General features: G+C 42.2%; 1 protein-coding gene across 1 annotated transcript in view; it reads right to left on the bottom strand.

Annotated features, from left to right (window-relative positions):
• Positions 1-1,400: 1,400 nt before the first annotated feature.
• The window catches only part of CHD7 (chromodomain helicase DNA binding protein 7), a 222,375-nt gene continuing 200,521 nt past the window's right edge, over positions 1,401-23,254 (bottom strand). The window contains exons 29-38 of the mRNA XM_082258208.1: positions 16,769-17,003; positions 16,476-16,684; positions 15,713-16,384; positions 12,487-12,647; positions 11,196-11,423; positions 7,510-7,953; positions 6,109-6,330; positions 5,747-5,887; positions 4,718-4,822; positions 1,401-3,379 (exon numbers count right to left, since the gene is read on the bottom strand). Coding sequence (XP_082114334.1) covers positions 2,495-3,379; positions 4,718-4,822; positions 5,747-5,887; positions 6,109-6,330; positions 7,510-7,953; positions 11,196-11,423; positions 12,487-12,647; positions 15,713-16,384; positions 16,476-16,684; positions 16,769-17,003 — 3,302 coding nt within the window. The 3' untranslated portion in view covers positions 1,401-2,494. The remainder of the gene's footprint in view (positions 3,380-4,717; positions 4,823-5,746; positions 5,888-6,108; positions 6,331-7,509; positions 7,954-11,195; positions 11,424-12,486; positions 12,648-15,712; positions 16,385-16,475; positions 16,685-16,768; positions 17,004-23,254) is intronic.

Genomic DNA, 23,254 nt, shown 5'->3' with positions numbered 1-23,254 from the left:
CACACATTCAAATTATGGAAGCCATAACAGCCTTAAAACTAACCTTTTCCAAAGTAGTTCAGCAATGGCAGCTTACATGTTTTCCATAGCTTCCAACTGTCCCCGATTTGGAACAAAATCCCTGTCCCTCTTTACACCTCATTTTGGTCTGATCTATAGAGTTGTATAGAAAATACACCTTTTATCTTTCAAAAAGTGTTTCCCAGTGCCAAACCTTTCATCCAATTTCTAATTGGCTGCATTTATAAAATTTCAAAGCCATTTTAAAGGAATAGTAGTGGTAAAAAAAAAAATCCCTGGCGGCCATGGGTGGGCAATCCCTGGTGGTTCTAGTGGCATCCCCCGAGGGTCTGCAATGGTAATCAATGCTCTGATTACCAGCACAGACCCCCCCCCCGTCAGGAGAGCCGCCAATTGGCTCTCCTCTACTCGCGCCTGTTAGGAGCGAACTGAGGAAAGACGATCAACGGCACTTCCTATTTACTATGTGACCAGCTGTGATTGGACACAGCTGGTCACATGGTAAAGAGCCTACATCATAGGCTCTTTACCGGGATCGGAGATGTGGTGTGTCAAGAGTGACACACGGCATCGCTGATCGATGCTCTGCGTGCCCCCCGGGAGCATGCAGAGGCGGCCTATCCTGCTGGACGTCATATGACGCTCAGCCAGGATAGAGCAACCACTTTGTGGGCGTCATTTTGCTATATGAAGGGCGGGAAGTGGTTAAAGAGCAACACTGGTGCCCCAGTCTCACTGCATCTGGGGCTAAAATTCTGGAAAAGCTGGTAATAAATCACAAGACTGTTCATACATGGCAATAATGCAGGCTCCGCACTTTTAGATGGCAGTAAGAATCTGAATGGTTCTAGAATATTATTACACACAGAATGCCAAAGGTCAAACCAGGCTGAAAATGCAATCATCTTCTGGAAAGCTTCTGATGTCCCAAAACTAGGTTAGTTCTCATTTCGTGTTTATTTGGCATAGCCTTTGCTGGCAAGGCAAGCTGTAGTCTACAGAGTACCACAGAGTCGTCTCTCACTGACACCATTACATTGTTTTTCTACCCATTAACCACAGATAAATGACCTACATATTGTGCCTATAAAAGCCTCTTTTCTTTTGCCCCTTTTGTTCCTACGACTTCTCATTCTCCCTCTGCAGACCCTTTGTTTTTCTAAAGAGCTCTCAGGTTAGCAAGGTTGGGAAGGGAGAGTGGTGTCATTGTTTATCAAGGTAGCAAAGCTGGGTTATTCAAAGCAACTCCATTTGTGTCCCTTCCCCCCACACTGCTGTGCAGTGGTTTTCTCAAAAGCTTTTTTTTTTCCTCCATCCCCCCCCCCCCCCCATCAACCGTCTTGAAAAATATCAAAGAAGGATGTACAAAAGCCATAATACTGTATTTGCTTCTATTGTGAATACAAAATATAAAGTGGTGTACACCAGTTCTGATTTGGTTTCCCTAGACACTTCTACGTTATCTCTAATTACATCACTGCATCTCATGGATCACTTTTATTAAAAGCATCATTACTACTGTTGGCAGCAATTTACAGTTTATCTTACATGATAGCAGTTTTCCAAAAAAAAAAAAGAAACACAAAAAAAGAGAAAAGGAAAAAAAACACAAACATTTACAAAGTCATGTCTGTAAACTTCAAGGCTAGTTTAGAGTTGAGGTAATGCTGTTTAGCTTTGTGGCTAACGTAACAAAGTCCATCCTTTAAATTAAAAATAAAAAGGAGAAAATAAAAAACAAACAAAAAACAAAAAAGGTACCTGATTTTAAATTTTATGTTTCGACCAGTGCATTATAAAATCATGAGACGACTTAACTGTAGTTCTGTCCTGTAATGACTTCCGCAGTGAGTGTGTTCAAAAGAGGAAAAAAAAAAAAAAAATACAGGATAGCGTTTCACATTCAACAGCTGCCTTGTATTGCTGTGCCTCCAGATTGAGACGTTCTATGTTGTGGAGATTGTCTGAAATGGTTGTGTGTGTGGAACCCTCATACAGTCAAAAGAAAATTGATATGTAGAAAAAAAAAAAAAAGAATTTATCTTGACCTTCACAGCAAAAAGGAAAAAAAAAAAAAAAAAAAAAAAGATAAATAACTTCATAATTCCTTAAAGCAGCCTGTCCTTCGTTTTTGCACCATGATTTCAAACAAAATTGCTGCTTTCGTAATACCAACGGTAAAAAAATAATAATAAAAATAAAGAGCTGCAGAGCATTATGTCAATTTCCTTTAGAAAAAAAATTCATTCTCCAAAACTTTTTCCTAGAAATTATAAATAATGCACTGCACAATACTTAATGACCAAAATACCTTTTTTGACACATCCGTATGACATGACTTGGACTTTTTCCTTTTTTTTCTTTTTTGCTACACTATTTTACAGAACAGCTTATAAAAACTATGGACATTTACTGTGAGTGTAAACAGTAGGACTACCACTTGAAAAAGTTTAGAACACTGTAACTGAGACCGTTATTTGTCCTTGTCGTTCTCCTCCCCGCCTTCGGGTGAGTCCAATTCTTCTTCGTGTGCTATGTCATCTTCCAAAACAGATGAGTCTGCTGTTTTGTCCAGGGTCTCATCTGCATCGCTGGCTTCCTGGTTCTCTGCTTCCCCTTTGTCAGTGGCCTTTTCCTCACTAGAGCTTACAGTACTCTGAAGTCCAGCTAGTGATGGAAAACCAGGCAGTGTCAGTCCTCCTAAACCTGGAGGTAGAAACATGGAGGGGTAGAAAAGGCCCGGAGCCATGGTGGACAGTAGGAAAGGGCTAAATGCCAGAGAATTTGCAGCCAATCCAGCTGCAGTAGTAGCAGCAACAGAGTCAGTAGCAGAAGCAGTGTCTGTAGTTTTCTCAGAGTCTTTGCCATCCTCGTCAGTTTCTGTCTTTTTCTCATCAGACTTTGAAGTGCCATCTTCAGTTTCTCCTTGACTTGAGGATGTAGTAGTATTACCACCACTGCCAGCTGCTAAGGGGTTATTTAGGAGCCCGCCAAGCCCAAACATGTTGGGCAGACCTGCCATACCTGGTAGCATCAGAGGCAGCATGGCAGTAGGATTTTTACCATCCCCTCCAGCGGTAGCAGCTGTTGCAAGGCCTGGAGGGAACCCCATAAGCCCAGCGAGCTGAAGAGACTGCAGGTTCTGAAGATTCTGAAGACTAGCAAAATCCATTCCAGCAAAGAGGCTATTCATCAGCAGTGGATTGATTCCAGACGTCGAGGCTGCAGCAGCGGCAGCAGCTGCTGCAGCTGCTTTGGCAATTTCACTTTTTGGCCTTCTCCCTCTTCGGCTGGCTCCCTCCTCCCTTACAACAGGTCCAGTGAGAAGACGATCAAACATGGACTCCGGTACAAAACCCTAAGAAACAAAATACTGTCATTGTGTACAAAATCACACAAATGCAAAATTACTTAAATAGGCTTTCAAATCCATATTTTGTTCTATATACAAAGGATATAATGGCACTCGTGGACAAGGTTAAAAAAAAGCTCCAGCTAAATCTTAAGTTTTGGACAGACTGAAAGAGTTAGAGCCTCAACTTTTTACTGTTGTCTGGTAGCCCATTTGGGAGAATTCCACACACTTCCTATTTAACATATATTAGATGAGACAGGAAGTGAGTGCAAATCTCATTTGGGAGACAGACAGCAGTAAAATCCTAAGTTTAAAAAACTGAAGAAAACCAGTGATGCACAGCCCATGGCCTAAAAGGAAATATTTTCTCAGTATGGTCGACTTCTGGTGGAGTGAGTCCACAAATAAATATTGCCAAGTTGCTTTAGTAATTTGCCATCAGCCTAAAATGGCTGATATTAAATGTGTAGAGGCAGGTAGCAAAATCACTGGGGTTCACCAGATTCAAGTACAGTATTTGAACATTTATAATGAAATCCCATTAGCAGTGAGCAGAACAAGTTCATAAATAGTGTCTCAGAAAACCCCAGTGGCATGACAGTGTTGAATGATCAGAATGTGATCATCCACCTCTATATACAGACACAGGAATGGTTAAATAGGACATAGTTGGTTTGAAGGATAAAGTTTACGTAAAAAAAAGTGCATTTATTATTTTCTTCTTTTGGAGCCTGTAAAGCATTGCACCAGAAGATCACTTGTGCCATGTAGGTCTCCTGCAGACCGGTCAGTGTTTTTGTACATCCGTATATCCCATACGGACAGGCAGATACACTGACAGGAACAAATCAATGAACTAGCCGCAAAGGATACCGGGGCTTGTAGTTCATTTACACACAGAGCTGTGTGAATGAATGACTCGGGTGTGTGGGTTGAGCTAATTTTAAAAAGTAACAGCTGGTACGGGAACTTCTTCCAATACTGCTGCCACAGGGAGAGAGGGCAGCGGCTGCAGCATTGGGAACATGTTACACCATAAAAACATGTATGTAACATGTTCCCAAAGGTGAAATTATCCTTTAAGATTTACCATCATCTGTATGCAAAAAACATTCACAGTATTCAACTCTGGAAAGGTCACTTGACCAGGAAGACACATTTACTAGGATTCACTCTCAGTTTAGCAGGTCTTTAAATATCAAATAAAGTTCTAGGGATTTTATATATTTAGAAAAAAACTTTTATTTTAAGTGAACAAAAACTAGAAATTTGCTCCTTTCAAAGATTGCCCTCAAGACAGCTTGGTACACTGAGCATTCTGTGACACTGGATAATACTTACAGACTGCTTAACTATGTCCGTCCAGTCTGGCGCAACAGCAAATTCAGGGTTTTCTTCTAACCAACGAGGAAGATCCCGCATTGGAGGAGCCATCGCTCCACCCATCTAAAAAAAAAAAAAAAAAAAAGTACTCTTTAATATTTAAAAGTGATTGAAAATGCCATTTAAAAAAAAAAAAAAGTAAGAAATCAGTATATCCCCCAAACCTCCTCTTCTCAGGTTCCCTGCTCCTCCTTTCTGGCAAGTGCCCCCATAGGAAGTGGCCTCTTCCTATGGGGGCACTTGTACGGCTTGCTTCGGAGCCTTGCTGTCATGCGTCTACTTGGCCCCACAGACACCCCCCCAGCTCCCTCATCCCTGGCTTTGACGGCAGCTGCCACAGCAAAGCCTGTGAGATCAGGTAGTGCAGGGGGAGAGCCGTTGCAGACAAGCACAGTGCAGGATCGAATCAGGGTTTTAGGTAAGTAAGAGTGGGTGAGGAGGATACTACCTAAATATTTATCTTCATGCAAGGAATGCATTAAGGGAAAAATGTTTAGGCAATAAAACCACTTTAAGCATGAATTAATAATATACATAAAATAACAATGCCAATAACACTGCAAACAAGCAGCTAAGCATTTTGGTTTTAATTTAACTTACACCGATTAGATCTGGAAAGTGTTGCTTCTCATTTCTATACACTGGAGTTATGCATAATTCCTTGTGTAACTAGTGACGTTATTACAGCAAAAGTCATTGGGTTCATGTTGTGCTTTAAATACTGGTGAGCAGCACAAACTTATTTTACATCTTACATATTTACAGCTAAAATGATCTAATCACTGCAATCTCAAACTAGCATAGATAAAAAATAATTAAAAAAATACTTAATGCTGGTAATTGCATTTTCCATGTCCCAGCTCAAAATTCCTTAAAACGCACACCAATTATTTTCACAATGTTTGAAATATTTAAATATACCAACTATAACACTAGCTTGATTCTTGTTCAAAATAATTTTTTACTTCAGGACTATGAAAAGGTTACCTTTTTGCCATTGCGTTTATTCACTACAGGCACTCTTTCATCTCCCGTTAATGTGTTAATATCCAGCTTGTTAGGATTCCGGCATCTGTGACGCTTCTGTTTAGGTTTTTGAAATGGGGAGAACAACATATCCGCGCTCTTCTGTTAGATGAAGAATGTTTTTGGTCAAAAATGGCTATATATATATATATATACACACACACACATATACACACACACACACACACATATATATATATATATATATATATATATATATATATATATATATACATATATACATACATATACACACACATATACATATATACACACACACACACACACAAGCACACAAAGGTTCTCCTATTCATTGTACTTACTGGTACATAACTTGGCATATCGACAGTGTAAGTAGGATGCAATTTCAACCATTCAACCAAGTCCTTATTTTTGGGAGCATCCTCCCCAACTAGTCTGGTCCCATCTTCCAGGTTAATGACGGGGATCCGGGTCTCTGGCTCCAGCTGCCCGGGAGATGGAATGTTTCTTGCTGGTGGTGTTTCAATATCATCCTCATATGCTTTGGTCAAATCGGTATCTTCCTGTAGAGACAAAAGCAAAGGGATGATGCTAATCCTCATGAGCAAAAGGAATTACATTACAAAGATTATAAATAAATATTTACAAAACATCTTTTTGGGCCACTGAGAACCCTGGACCCTTAATTTTAAAAGCACCTAAAGCCAAAACCTTTTTAGCTTTGGATGGCGTGGTTAGGGATTAGAATGTTTGTCAGTTTTCATCCTTCTGTGTCCTCACTTTGGAGATTCACCCTCTAATTATCCTGGTAAGTTGTCACCAGAACTGAAAGTAAGGAAAATCCAAAAATACTGAAACGTCACAAGAACAGGAATAGTGGGGAATTCATTATATTGGGACACTTCCTGTTGTGTGTACAGGACAGGAAGTGAAAAAAAAACTCCCCAACAAGCATAGCAACATGAACAAGATTGCCTGTATTGATCAGCATCTAGCCAAGACATTTGCTTACTTCTCCTAAAACATATTTTACATGCAACCATGACAGTATTAAAACTTGTACATGTCATTTCCTGTAATCGTTATTCCACTCTTGGCTCACTAAAGGTAATTACATGGAGCATAGCATATCCAGCGCCATACCAGGATATAATCCTTTTAAGGTGCTTGTACAATTAGATACTCTAGTGCAGGTTTTATTATTACAGTGTGGCGTAATTTTGTTAAAGTACACAGTCCAAACTAGCCCTCATTTTGAATGTTTTGAAAAGTATACTGGAATGGACTTGTCAATGTCATCAAAATAGAAGCAGGTTAGGAGAGGCAACAAAGCTAAAGAAAACCTTTGTAAGGTGTATATGTGGAAAGATAAACCTGAAATTGCTGTTTTTTTCTATCTCCAAAGCAGAACAAAATAAGAAGGGACATTCATTCAATACATTAATTTTTCAGTGTAGCCCTTTTTTTTTTTTTTTTGACTATATCTGTTTTTTTTGTAAAACTGATGACCTTTTTAGAAAATGTTGGTGATACAGACTAAAAGAACATCATCCAAATCCAAAGATAATTAAAGGCAAATAGGACGCAAGCAGCAACATAATTCATGGAGCAATGCAAATGTAGAAAGAGGCTAAACTATCTGGAGAAGCTATAAATTGTGTATGTAGGTTATTTTATTTATTTCAAGCATATCTGGTTATTTTATTTATTTCAAGCATATCTGAAGTGTTTAATTTTCTTACCGTAGATAAGGAAGTCCTTCTGTTGCTCATAAACAATAGATCAAGACCTTCTACGTTTTTCCTTCTTCCTCTTCTCCTCTTCATTGGAGGCTCTCCATCTATTAGAGAACCATTGAGGAGATGCCTAGTCGGCGTGCAAGAAAGACCTGCCTGCAGTCGCTCCATTTGGGTTTTAAAGGCATCAGAGACAGGGGTGGATGAATTAGGCAAGATAAATTTAGGAGTAAGAGATGAAAAATTTGAGGTAGAACTTGTAGCCTCCCTGGAGGCATTTGATAAATCCACAACTTTCTCTTGTCCATTTTCTGCTCCCATCTGAGATCCACGTAACTGAGCCACCATTTCCATTAGATTCCTCCTCTTTGCAGCTCGTTCTGCTTCAACCTCTATCTTCCTCCTCCTCCGCCTCCGCTGACGAGGTACTGTCAAACTCAAAGCGGTTTCCTGAAATCAAAAGCCAAACACATCAAGTTAGCGTTTAAAAGTAGAAATAAAATAGTTTTGGGCTTGTAAGAAGGATCCCAAGGATCCCAAGAACTAATCGAACATACCCTAGTCTAACAAGAACAGAATGGCTGGTTTAAAAAAACTTCTGGACAATATCTATATCTTCAGTTCAAAATAACACTGAAAAAGCCTATGACTATCTCATATATATTTTTTAACATTTTTAGTAATCAATTAACAATTTTACATTTTTTAACTGTTGGCCCACCAATGAAAGTTGCATTAGCGCTTTGAGGTCAATACCGGTGTTACAAGGGTAATATTTTTCCCTGATTCTCAGATGAGGTACTTCCGCGTATATTGTATTTTATACTTTGGGGTCTGATGTGGAGGCATCATGAGCTGGTTTTGCGGTTTTCCTTTTCCGGTTAGGAATTGCGTCCTCATTGGCTGCTGGTTTCGGGTCTGTTTGCCAGAGGGGTTGCCATGGGGGCGTCAGTGTGAGTGATGGCCTGCATCGTTGGCTATGCTTGGGACGCATGCGACTGCGTTATCTCGCCAATTATACGGGAAGTTACCTTTTTTAAACAAGCCTCTCATCGGTAGTGAGGCTTGCAACGCGCGCAGCTGCTACGTGCCAGCTTGATGGAGCACAGGAAGTAATTTCTGGGTCCACTTGTTTTGGTAAGCCTCTCTGTTGGTCAGTGGTGGTTTTCTTAATATTTTTTGGTCGTGGGTTTACATTCAGACCCCTTGATGGAGCACATTTTGAAGATCCGTTTTATACACATTTTTTTGGACTTGTATGGATTTTAATTCTTTGCACCTTCACTTAAATGTCAAGTCACGCTTATGGTGACCTGTTGTGTCACTATTTTGTTTTATCACTTTTATCGGAATGTTTTCATGTTTATTTCCACAAGGGATTTTCACACTGATTTAGCATTTGACCATTTATATAGGAGATCCATACATGGTTTAACCACTTTATTACAGGGCCCTTTCACCCCCTTCCGGCCCAGGCCAATTTTCAACTTTCAGCGCTGACACACTTTAAATGACAATTGCGCGGCCATTTGAAATTTTTATCGTTTTTTTTTTCACACAAATAGAGCTTTCTTTTTTGTGGTATTTAATCACCGTTGGGTTTTTTTATTTCTTACTAAAAAAAGAAAAAAGACAACATTTTGAAAAAAAAAGTTTCTTAGTTTCTGTCAGTAAATTTTTCAAATCAGTAATTTTTCTCCTTCACTAATGTGCGCTGATGAGGCGGCACTGATGAGGAGGTACTAATATGCCACACTGATGGGCACTGATGAGCACTGATAGGCGGCACTAATGGGCACTGACAGGCGGCACAGATGAGTAGGCACTGACTTGCAGCATTATGGGCACTGATGGGCATTGGTTTGGGTGACTTATAAGCACTTTTTTTAATCTACTGTAATCAAGGCACTGATGATCAGTGCTCTGATTATTTGTCCTAGACTCCCCTTTCAGGATCCGCTGATCGGCTCTCCTCGCCACACCACACACTGACAGTGTGAGGCGAGGAGAGCAGATACTAGGCACTTCCTCATTTACATGTGACCAGCTGTGATTGGACACAGCCGATCACATAGGTAAAGAGCCACGTCATTGGCGCTTTACCAAGATCGGGGTCGCACCATGCCACGATCGCCGCACTGCGCTCCCCCGCCAGAGTGGCCGTTTTGGGGCGCCGTCAAATGACGTCGTCCCAGAACAAGAGCCGCACCGCTATGCCGTCATTTCACGGTGGGCTGGCGACAAGTGGTTAAGGATCTATTAATGGTTACTGTAAAGATATCTTTATTAGCGCTGCACATATTGCTATTACCTTCATCTCATATACACTCACTGGCATCTTTATTAGGTACACCTTGCTAGTGCCAGGTTGGACCCCCTTTTGCCTTCAGAACGGCCTTCATTCTTCGTGGCATAGATTCATAAAAGTGTTGGAAACATTCCTCAGATTTTTGTCCATACTGACATGATAGCATCTTGCAGTTGCTGCAGATTTGTCAGATGGATATACAAGATGCGAATCTCCCATTCCACCGCATCCCAATAGTGCTCTATTGGATTGAGATCTGGTGACTGTGGAGGCCATTGGAGTACAGTGAACTTATTGTCATGTTCAAGAAGTAGCCATCAGAAGATGGGTACACTGTAGTCTTAAAGGGATGGACACAGTCAGCAACAATACTTTGGTAGGCTGTGGCGATTAAATTACGCTCGATTGGTACTAAGGGTCCCAAAGTGTGCCAAGAAAATATCCCCCACACCATTCCACCACCAGCCTGAACTGTTGATACAAGGCAGGATGAACCCATGCTTTCATGTTTACACCAAATTCTGACCCTACCATCTGAATGTCGCAGGTGAAAAAACTCAGCAGACCAGGCAATGTTTTTCCAATCTTTTTTTGTCCAATTTTGGGGAGCCTGTGCAAATTGTAGCCTGCGTTTCCTATTCTAAGCTGACAAGAGTGGCATCCAGTGTGGTCTTCTGCTGCGGTGTTGTGCATTTAGAGATGGTATTCTGTATACCTTGTTTGTAACAAGTGGGCATTTGAGTTACTGTTGTCTATCATCTCCAACCAGTCTGCCCATTCTCCTCTGACAACAAGGCATTTTCGTCCACACAACTAACACTCACTGGATATTTTCTCTTTTTCGGACCATTCTGTGTAACCCTAGAAATGGTTGTGTGTCAAAATCCCGGTAGATCAGAAGTTTTTGAAATACTCAGGCCAGTCTGTCTGGTACCAACAACCATGCCACATTTGATCTCACTTAAATCCCGTTTCTTTCCTATTCTGATGAGCAGTTTGAACTTCAGCAAGTCAACTTCACCACATCTAGATACCTAAATGCATTGAATTGCTGCCATGTGATCGGCTGATTAGCAATTTGTGTTACCAAGCAATTGAACAGGTGTACCCAATAAAGTGGCCAGTGAGTGTAAAGTACATTAAGCCCTTCCTATTTAACCATGCACTGGACAAGCACCTCCACTGCTGGTCTAGTTTAATCTTTTAGCAGTCAATCAGCAAACTAACATGAACATATATTTCAAATGAATACTCAAGGCTTAACTATGACTCTATGCTTTACATTAGAGAACTTTTTTTCTATTTGATAACGGTTTGGGAGTCTTCTGTGAAACCCAGCATATAGCAACCGAAAACCAGTATATGACTAGTTAACGCATCTTGCCTGAGACAGTTGTGGGGAAGCGGTGATCTCTTCACTTCCACTGAAGTTGCCCTGGGCCACCATGGAGAGCTCAGCAAAGCTTCTCTTCTGCATCGGGCTGTCCATGGCAGTTGGTGTGCATCCAGGGATGAGCCCGGGGAACTCAAACATCTGGCGTCTGTTTACTGGCCACTTTCCTTTCAGCACGGTCTCACAGATGTGGTCTAATCGGTTGATCATCACACGATCCTGCATCATTCAAGGAGAAAGAAAACCCATATGACATAGTGAAGAAAATAGCTGCACTCAGAATAGCTTAATGTCTTAGCATTAATAAACGCAAACGCTTGCTTGGCTTTCAAATAAAGAGTGAACAAAGTCTTCTTGCTTTCCATTTAACCTGTAGAAGTGTAACAACCCCTCCACCCTTCAAACTGGAGCACCAAGCAGACAAAAGAAGAGTTACTGCAGGGGGTAAAATAGTCAACAGTGTCTGCATATACGCTGAACTCCTACTGTTTGAGGCTGTAGTGCATTGTTTTCTCTAATCATCAGCTGGTGGGCAAAGAAAGAAACATCTGCTTCCAGTATCTAGCCCCCGCCACTGCTCTCCAATGCAGACAGGCCCAGCCTTCTAAATGGTTCCTCATTAGCGTCACAGTTAATAAAGTTCAACATTATGAAAACTTCCCCTGCATCTAAAGAATGTCAATATTCATTCCACATCACCAACAACGAAGCAATGGACTTGACTTAAAAAAAAAAAATAAATTATATATATATATATATATATATATATATATATATATATATATATATATATATATATATATATATATATATATATATATATATATACATATACATACATATACACACACCACTAAAAGTAATGCAGTAAGGTGTGCTTCATGTGCTCCTCTTTCCTCCATACAGGAAATCTGAATGGCAAGCTGTGCGTTAAATACATAGATAACTAGTCCTTACCATGCAAGTCTACATGGTCACTGTATTGTTTTTGTTTAAGAAAAAGCTACAAAAGGAAAAAAAAAGAAAAAAAAAAAAAAGGAAAAAAACACCAAACACAGACACTGCTCAAAGACCACAACCAGAACACAACAGCTGCTGCAAACCGCCTCCTTTCCACAGGAATAAGCCTATTAGTGTCTTGTTTTTATAACCAGATGGCCATGTCATGGTGATTAGGAATCTTTTTTTCTTTACTATAATCTAAAAACATACATAGCACCCATCACAGTTGCCAATATGGAATATAATGTATATATCAGCAAAAGGGAAAACCATAACCAACCTTAGGCCAGAAGGAGAAAGAGAAGGTCCTCTCTCGCAGCATATGAAGCCCGGACGGCTCACAGTCCTCTAGGAAAAAGCCATCTCGTGTTTCATCCCGCGCAGTACTCAACGAGGCATTGCTTTCCTCGTCAAAGTTTTTGTCCTGAGAAGCTATCCCAGCTGTAGTGAAAACAATACATCAATATGTGTGAAGCAAAATGGAGAGCAAGTACATTTAACTCCAGAAAGTATGACAAATAGGCTTTTACAGGCTAGTGAGACTTCTGATAATAGCATGAAATGATATTTTCATGACTTGAGTGCTCACAATTCGGATTAAAAAAAGGAGCCAGATGTACACTATATGGGTAAAAGTACGTAAAGACAGCTTCAGACTATCAAGATCAGATGTTACCAGTGAACAGTATTGTTAACGCTGCAGCACAAAAAACATTTAGAGTAGTATTCGGCTCCAACCTTGTGGCAACAGTTTGGGGAAGGTTCTTTTCTGCTCCAACATGTGTGCAAAATCCACAGACACGTTTGACATTTTTCATGCAGCGGTAAACAAATGGCTTGGGCTTGCACAGGACCCTGACCTGATCCCTACTAAACCGTTTCAGCATGAACTAGAATGTCAATTTCAAGCTAGGTCTTCTAGCTCAACCTCAAAAATGCTCTTTTGGCTAAATGGGTACAAATTCCCACAGTCACACTCCAAAATCTTGTGGAAAGCCTTCTGAAAAGAATAGAGGATGTTACAGCTATGAAGGGAGGGCCACTCCATAATAATGCACGTGATTTCGGAAATGGATGTCCAACAATCTCAGGCAGGTGTGATGGTCAGGTTTCCACAAACATTTGGCAATATAGTGTAATTTCTGTCTCTCTCCTGAAACTTAATTCTAATGAAGTTATTTAAAGTGGAAGAAAACACTTGCATTTAAATACTCAGCCACAATTAAGGAAATTAAGTTATTCCTTAAATGCCAAAATGTTGAAATTGCTGTGTTTGTACCTTTTTATTTTTTTATAATCCTGTGTCTACTTGGGCCCAGGGATGTTGCTTTCAGAAGCAATGTACTTGCTCCTATGTAGCTGGGGGATAAGAGGAGCTGCATTACAATCCAGTCAGAGCTCTCATGTGACGTCATGGATGGGGACGAAGCGATGGTGAGACGGGAGCAGGGTTGGGTTGGGTCAGATTGGATAGGGCTGTGCTGATTGTGCAGACACCAACAATAGTACCAGATGTGCCTGTGCGAAGTCACATTCAGATGCACAGGCACACTGTTGTCAGTGAAGATGATTGCTGACCGTCTAGAATAGACTTTTGTTTCTAATCAGACATTCAATAAACAGGTTTATACTTACTTGCTCTGTGCAATATTGAACAGAGCAGCCCCAAACCTCCTCTTCAGAGGTCATATGCCGGGTCTGACACTTCTCTGATTGCCCCTTTAGGAAGCAACTTACTACAGTGAGGGCTCGTGGGCTCTGTGTGTCCATTGACGCACACACACACAGCGTGTCTGGGCCCCGCCCACTTCTTTCCTCACAGTATTTGATTAACAGCAGGCTCCTGCTACTGCCTCTGTCCTGTGAATGCAGAGATAGAGGAGAGAGCCACTACACATGGGCACACTGCTGGATCGAGTGAAGACTCTGATAAGTATTTGGCAGGGGGGGATGCAAATGCTAGGACATTTTTACCTTAATGCAGAGAATGCATTAAAGAAAAAAAAAAAAAAACAAGCCTTTACAACCATGGTAATATAAATGTTTTTGATATACAAAAAAAAAGGGTTTTCTTTAAATTTTTAACTGGAATTTTATTTTAAGTCATGTTTCATTGCAAACATATTACCGAACAGGCAATGAAAAAAGGGCTGCAGGTAAAACCAATATTTTTAACATCTAGTCAATGGAAGGCTTATACTTCCCTCCAGATATAATTGAGGTCCATGGGGAACACAGGTGTCGATACAAACACTTTACCAAATGCTTAACATTCACAAGCAGGGTCCAAAATGTATTTACTCAGGAAAATATCAATAAACGACGACAGATATCAGTTTCGAGCACAGTGATGTCAGGATACAGTGAATAAAACCACAAAGTCAAAGCGTTAGTGGTCTCTAATAACATTTGTTAGTAAAAACCCACAAAAGGTTTTGTTTATAATGAAATTTGTAACAAAATATGTGAATCTGATCTGTAAGTCCCAGTTCACACTGGGGCAACTTGTCAGGTGACTTAGCCGCCTGACAAGTCGCGCTCCATTCAGTGCAATGGAACCGTTCTAACCGGAGCAACTCAAGTCACTCTGACTTAGAAAAAGGTTCCTCCACTACTTTGGGAGCGACTTGCCTTGACTTCTATTAGAGAAGTCGTATGCAAGCCCCGCTGAAGTTGCGCTGCGCGGGGTGGCTTCAGAGTCGGGCGACTTTGAAGCCGCCCCAGTGTGAACCCAGGCTTATCCTGGCTTTAACTGTCTCCAAATATATTTCAAGCCAGCTTTTCCTTGTAGAATGCCAAGAATAAGAATCTACATCAGGTTTTTTTTTTTTGCTCTCCGAGTCTGAGATTCAGCCCTGGTTTTAGTCTTTAATGAATGAAATGCCTTAAAGTGGAACTACACTCTCTCAAATCAACATTGGCTATTTGTAATCCTCCTGCTGCTAGCATTAGTACTGGTTTTAAACTTTTTTTTTTTACATTTCTTCAGTTACTTACTGGTTTCCAAGCCTAGGCAAATGATGTAATACATCCAAGGAGTCTTCAGAAAGAGCAGCTTTCTCAGTTAAGCACACCCTCCTGCCTGCATGCCTAAACTAAGGGCAGATAGATTATAGGCAGTAAATGCTACATCATCTGCCCTTAGTCAAGATGGCTATATCCAGAAATTATATTTTTCAAAATGATTTCTCAGCAAAATAAAGCATGGGGACATGAATAATTGGAAAGGGGGGGGGGTTGGATGTGTTTGCTTTAAATATTAAAAAATATATAGTGTTTTTGGTTTGTGGAACGCAGATGCAGTGTAGTTCCGCTTTAATGCAATACACCGCAAAGGAATGGACAGATGTAAGGCCTAAAAGTTGACTAAAGAGAATTATTTAACCTCCACAGGTAAACTTCAGCTGTGACAGTGTGCTGGGCCCAGCCCTTGTATTCCAGACTGGTTTATCTAGGTAAATAGAAGGAAAGATGGTACTAATGTGCTATATATTAAAAAAACGTACCTTCTGCCTGGGAAGACTCTTCAGATTTATCATCATCTTCATCTAATTTTTCCTCATCTTCTTCTGATCCCTTCTCAGAAATGGATTTTGGATCTGCATCTGGAGTAACCTCTGAGTTTTTAATTTCCTCCTTAACAGGAACCGTTTCAGAGTCACTCTCTTGTTTCACAGGTTTCTCCTCCGGCTCTACAGGTTCTTTTTTAACCTCTGCTTCTTCCTTTATGTCTATCTCTTCAACCTTTGCAGATTTAATTTCCTCTTGCTCTCCAGTTTTCTCATCCCGCACAGGAGAAGAGGGCATTATAGGGGGAGTGTCACTATAACTGGATCCAGGTGGTAGAAGGATGGGCATATTTGGATGTGTGCTCCCTCGGTTTTGAGCAAAATTCCTATGAGCTTCTAGAAAAGACAATTCGGGGTCATTAAGAATATGATAATCTGTCCTACTAACTCCATGTTTTGCTGCACCAACCAACAAGTCTCTATCATGGTTTCCACACTCCCACCATTCTGGAAGGTCAAGGCTTGGCTGGCACAGTTTAAGCCTCTCATTCAGTTGGGGGTGTTGAAGTACTTGTTCCCGAATTTTTCGCAAAAGTTCAATGCGATAAAGAGTTCTAGACGCACGTTCCTCTGTTATGGGCTCAATTACCGTAGCAAGATCGCAAAGATCTGTCAAAATAAAAAAAAAAATACTTTAGAAAGGAAGGAAAAAGAAAACTGTAAAATGGATAGTTGCAGATTTGTCACTTTGTTCACTCACCATCTTCAGGCTTGCTGGTCATTCTGCAAACTCTTCGACACATCGCCACAAAGCAGTTGAAATACTTCTCCAGACTATCATCAGATTTTTTATCCAGACGGGCAAAAGCTCTAAACTGGTTCCAGTCAAAATTTTGTTTCACAGGGTCAAAAACTATTCCAAATGTGGACACTACACGATAGAAGTCAGCTTCCTCCCGTCTTGTCCATCTATAAAAGTTCATAAAATGGGTTAACATGGAAAGACAGGCTTGTGGGAGGGACAAAGGAAAAAAAAAATGATGCCCGACTTACTTTTGCCGTCTTTCTGTTATAATTGCTTCCCTTTCTGCTTCCAAGGCCCTTACTTCTTCCCGAGGACGCCGTCTTCTTCGGTCTGTTTTCAGCTGGGCCTCTTGCCTCATTTGCTGGCGCTTATAACTGCGTTGGTAGGCAGTGATTAGACGTCGCAGGCGGGTAGTAAGAGCTGAAGTATGAGGCCAGTACAGTTTTCCCATCTCTGTGCTGCCTTCCCCCATCTTCTCTGCAGCTTAAATTAGAATAAATGTATTGTGAATTCTTTTCATGCGACTGGAAAACAACTTTTAAGCTCCTATAAACCTGTCTGAACACAGTAACATATGATGGTTTACAGATTTAAGGTGTTCTAGGTAGTCTTCATAGGAGAAAAAAAACAAAACAAACCCAAAACATTTGCCTGTTTTGGATTAATTCCGTCCTAAAGACCTTTCTGCCCATATTGGAAGAGCATTAGAGAACATGGTTAGGCTTATATGCTTCCTGGCAAATGGTTATGCTCAAAAATAAGGTAAGTCTTGGCCTTAAAGTTAGTACAAAGATGTAGCATTTGACTAGCAGGGTAATGCATTTTTTGCCCATCTACTGCTAATTAAGAATGCGGATCTTTAATTTATAAACAAAACTAAATCTACCAGAGAATGCTCCAGAAAACAGCACAGTTGATAAGTGGTTAGCACTTGTGCCAGGCATCACTAGGGTCATTGGTTCCAATCCCAACTATGGCACTACCTGACTGGAGTTTGCATGTTCTCCCTGTGCCTGCGTGGGTTTCTGCCAGTTACTCCGGTTTCCTTCAACACTCCAAAGATATGCTGGTAGGTTAATTGGTCCCTGTCGAAATGGGCCCTAGTATGTGTACGCATGAATTTGAATAAGGGACCTTATATTTTTGGCTCCTTGAAGGCAGGGACTTGTGAATGAGAGAGATTTTATATTATTTTTATATATATATATATATATATATATATATATATATATATATATATATATATATATATATACACACACACACACACACACACACACACACACACACACACACACACACACACACACACACACACACTAGCACAATAGATATAGATAACTCCTGAATATCCTTTTTTTGGGTACAACATATACAGAGGATCAATGCGGACATGATTTGGCTATTACAGCCTCATAGCATACCTTGCTATGAGTAAGGCCATAATAGCTGAAACATGTCAGCACTGATCCTGTGTATATGATGTTGCAAAAAAAAAAAAAATTGTATTTTTGACGTACCGTAAAATCCATTTCTCTGATGTTCATTAACAGACACAGCTCCTGATTCTACTTAATCATTGGGTTATACTGCCCCCCTAACAGAGTGGGACACTAGGCAGGAAAAAGCTTGGCTACACCTATGGGCAGTCCCAGGGGGTATACACCCAGACTCAGCTATAGGCACTCAGTTTTGTTACAAGAAGTGTCAGAAGAAAGCCAACTCCACAGAGGGGTGGGTGCCGTGTCCATCAATGAACCTCAGAGAAATGGATTTTATGGTAAGTCAAAAATCCCATTTTCTTTTTTGTTCATGGACTGACCGCTCCTGATTCTTCTGAACCATTGGGACGTCCCAAAGCAGTGTTAAACACTAGGGGTGGGGAAAAAAGCAGAAAAAAAATTCCATAGCCAACCAGGTCACATGGAGCTCAACCATAACAACTGGAGCTCTCCTGAAAAAAAACATATACACCCTCAAGGTCCTCTGAACAGTAGCCTGCAAAACCATGTGGCCAAAAGAAGCAAACGCCAACACATCCACTTTATACAACTTTGTAAAAGTGTGCACAGATGACCACATGGCCGCCTTGCAAACCTGCATCACTGACACCTAATGAGGGAAGGCCCAGGAGGCACCAAGCGCCCAAGTAGAGTGCGCCTTAACCGGGAAAGGAGGAACCTGACCCCTAATTGAATAGGCCTGAATCACTGCGTCTGATCCATCTGGAAATGGTTACAGCAGAAGCGGCCAACCCTTTGAGGTCCAACATTGAGTACAAATAGTGAGTGACTTCCTAAAAGACTCCGTAGCTGCCAGGTATACCCCAATTGCCCAAACTACATCCAGGGAATGCAAAGCAATTTCCTTAAGATGTTTAGGCCTGGGACATAGGGAAGGGAACACAAAGTCTTCATTCAAATGGAAATCAGAGACGACCTGTGGAAGGAACGACGAATCACCTTAGCTCTGTAAACCAACATGTAAGGAGAATGGCAAGACAACGCCGCCAGCTCCGACACCCTGCACGCAGAAGTAATTAGCCGCCAAAAAGACCACCTTCTGGGACAACGTAAGCAGGGGAGCCTCCCGATATTTTCTAAGGGAGATTTCTGGATAACTGACGAGACCAGTTTGAGGACCCACGACGGTAATGGAGACTGCACTGGAGGAACCAAGTGTAGAGCTTCCTGGATAAAAGTATGCACCAAGGAATGTGTTACCAATGGACGTTGAAAGAAAACCGCCAAGGCCGAAACCTGGCCCTTAATGGTACTCAAGGCCAGGCGCCGCTCAACCCCCCGTTAGAGGAAAGCCAAAATCCGAGCAACCGAAAAAAAGAAGCAAGGGAGAACCCTGAAAGACTCTCACCACACAACGTACGTCTTCTAAGTACAATGGTAGATGTTCCTAGAGGTAGATTTTTAACCTGAACAGCGTAGTAATCACTGATTCAGACAAACCTCTATCCTTCAGCACCTGGCTTTCAACAGACAAGCCATTAAAACCAGTGACTAACGCAGAATGGAAGATTGGCCCTTTGGACAGATCTTCTATGAGAGGAAGTCTTTAAGGAGCATCGCGACCAGCCATACCAGATCGGTGAGGCCAGTCTGGAGCCACTAGAAAGACCGGAATCCCTTACTGCCTCGATCCTGCACAGGAGTCTTGGCAGGAGTTTGAGAGGGGGGAAAGGCGTAAATCAGATGATGCTGATGCCAAGGAGCCACTAATGTATCTGCGTTGTCGGCCAGAGGATCCCGAGACTATGCCACAAACCTCTGTACCTTCCATGGAATGTGTACAGCAGAGAGGGCTGTAATGATCGTTCTGCCCACCTAAGAATGGCCGCTACTTCCCGATCCGCCAAGACACTTCTTGTGCCCCCATGGTGATTGACATAAGCCAAGGCCATGACATAGGCCACGGCCATGGCATTGTCCGATTGAATTTGTACCGGACACCCCTGAAGACGAATTCTCCAATGATCAAGAAAAGTCTCATCGCTCAGAGTTCCAGCACATTGACCGCTAGTCTGGACTCTTCTGAGTCCAGACCCCCTGAGCACAGGCTGTGCTGTGGACCCCTTCCCACCCAGACAGGCTGGCATCCATGGTGACAACCACCCAGTAAGGGGAGAAGGATTTCCCTGTCGAAGTGCTGGAGAACAAAGTCACCTCTAGAGACTGGATTCTTGTCCCATGTCACTAGAATCTTTTTGCAGAGATCTTGTGTGGAACTGTGAAAACAGAACCGCCTCAAAAAGGTAGACACCACCAACAGAAGCTGAATTGCCTCCTGCAATTTCTGGAGTTTTTCCAGAGGAAGCAACGCTGAGGCCGAATCCACCCAGATAGTCCAGTTTTGTGGACAGGACCAGAGCAGACTTCTGAAGGTACGGAATGCAACCAAACCCCCTCAGAGATTGCGGAGCCATCTCCAAGGTGTCCATCAGAGCAGTTCCAGGAACCCAAATACCGCGATCCCCCGCTGATGCAACAATGCTAGCACCGGGTCCAACACTTGTGAAGACCTGAGGAGCGGAGGCGAGACCAAAGGTAAAATGTCACAAACTGATAATGCTCCTCACCCACGGCAAAGTGGAGGAATCGCTGGTGACTGCAACATATTGGAATGTGAAGGCAGGCGTCCTTTATGTCAACAGAAGCGAGAAAATCCCCCAGATGTAGGGACGCCGCTACCGTTCGAATGAACTCCATTCAAAACGTCTGTACCCACACAAAGCAGTTTAGCGCCTTGAGGTCCAGAATTTGATGTACCTTGCCTTCCCACCATGAAACTAAAAAGGTTTGAGTAAAACCCTTGAAAACATTCCGAAGCTGGAACCAGGACAATCACCCCATAAAGTAACAAGTCTAGCACTGCCCCAAAGTGACCCCGTCAGCGATCTGGGAACAAGTGCAGGTTGGAAGGGAAGAACCTTTCCAGTAGAAAAGACGGAAACTAGCTTGTAGCTGGACCAAATGACTTAGTGGACCCAATTGACCTGTACCAGAGAGGTCCATAAATCCAGAAATAAGTTAAGACGCCCCCCCCCCCAGCCCAGATATGGGTGAGGAAGGCTTGGCCACAGGTCTGGAAGAGCCCCTCGAGGCTTGCCAGACCAGATCCTCTTAGACCCTCCAGGGAAGGTCCTGAAGGACTTTTATTCCGTAAGGGACGAAAAAATGCCTCTTATGAGCTGAGAACGGCCCACGTCTAAGACGGGGCTCCTTGCCCACAGTAGCCTGCGAAAGAAGATTACTCTCTCCCCCCCCCCCCCCCCCCCCGAGAGACCCTTGATATCACCCAAAGAAGCTCCAAACAGGCGATTTCCCACAAAGGGAAGATCAGATTAGGCCTTCTTAGAAGTCTGGTACTCAGACCAGTATTGTCAGCAAGATAAGATGCCAAAGGACCACTGCTGATACAGACAGCCTAAAATCAAAGGAGCTGCATCCAAAGAGGCATCATGGATAAACTGTAGCCCCTGGATCAAATGACCCGCCAGCTCCGCACTGCCAGTCCATGTGAGTGTTTTGCTGTTTTTTTACCCCGATAAAGTAGTTGTTACAGAGAGCACTAGATAGCTGTGTTTATTTTATACATGTACCGTATTGTGATGGTGGAGAGAGGAGTGTGAGGAGGTGAGAACCCTATCCCTTTCACTGTGTCAGTGACACTGTGGATCTGGTCATTTTATCCTACCTGAAACACCTTTATCCAGAGGGAGGACAGGAGGAAGTAACCTATCCACACCTATTAGCACCTATGTGTGCAAAAAATGCACACATAGTTTGGCTCATTATAACTTGTGAGCCAAACCAGGAGGTGAGCGGCCAGCATTACTATTAATGCACCAAGTCACTTTATGATATTGAAGCACCAGCACTTGGTCACTTGATACCAGCACAGCATAGAAGAAATTACCCACTTGTGTATGCTTATGCGCGATCTATAGATATATTTATTTGCACGAGCACTTATTGTGACTATTTATTTAATGAAGTATTCTCATTATTCACGGAACTAGTTTTGATCACCTGGAACAATTTATTATCACAGAATTTAAGAGCACTTGCACCTTTATTGGGATACATATTTATATCCATTTATTTATTTACAGATATTTTTTTGCCATTTGATATACACTTTGCTTGTATTTATTGCATTTATCCTTTGGCACTACATACCTTATACTTTCAGAAACTCCAACAAGCCCCCCTTAACAGCATGTGGCAAAAGCCAGCTCATAAGCTTTAGACCCAAAATGACCATCTAATTTTTAGAGTGTCGGTGGGGGTCTCGGGGGTCCCACTCTCCCAGGGAGGGGCCCACGTCCACCCCTAAACCCTCCAGGGGTAGAGGGGGGGGGGGGGGGGGACAGCTACTTACCATACCAGGAACAGGGTAGGCACCACTCCTGACAGACCACCGCTCCATCAGAATGTGGGTGGCTGTTGGCCAGGAGGAACTCAGGCCGAAGCAAGGTCGTATGCGCCTTGCGAAACGTTTAACTGGCGGGCCAGCCCCCGTCCAGTGGGGCTATGTCGCGGCCAAATTAGCGCAGAGCTGACCAGACTGGGGGGACCCTCTGGATCTAGATTATCCAGTCCGTCGCCCAGTCCGGCAGTGGATAGTAGATTCCCACAGGAACAAAATAACAGATAGGAAAAACTGTATTTTTGCCTTACCGTAAAAACCTTTTCTCTGATGTTCATTGAGGGACACAGCTTTATATCTTCTTTGACCGATAAGTTATGCTGCTCTCCTTAGGAGTAGGACACTAGGCGGAAAAGAGTTTAAAAAAAAGTTTGACTACACCTATGTGGCAATCCCAGGGGGTATACTCCCACTTCCTGCTATAGGATCTCAGTTTTGAAACAAGCCGTGTCAGAAGAATACATAACTCAACTCCGCAGAGGGGTGGATGCTGTGTCTGTCAATGAACATCAGCGAAAAGGATTTTACGGTAAGACAAATATCCATTTTTCCCTTTCGTTCATTGATGGACACAGCTTCATATCTTCTTTGACCGATGGGATGTCCCAAAGCAGTGTCAGCATGAGGGGTGGGAAAAAACACAGCAATAAACATATTTCCCAAAAGGGCTAAACTTAGCCAACCAGGAAAACCAGGAGCTCAACCAGGAACAACTGGAGCTCACCTACCAAGAAAATGAAACCCTCAAAAGGCAGAAGCCTCTGCAACAGCAGCCTGCAAAACTTTGCTGG

This window comes from Pelophylax lessonae (genome assembly GCF_965119305.1).
Source record: "Pelophylax lessonae genome assembly, chromosome: 5".
NCBI classification, from domain to species: Eukaryota; Metazoa; Chordata; class Amphibia; order Anura; family Ranidae; genus Pelophylax; species Pelophylax lessonae.
The sequence above is the reverse complement of the archived record's forward strand: the minus strand, read 5'-3'. Positions and strand labels throughout refer to the sequence as shown.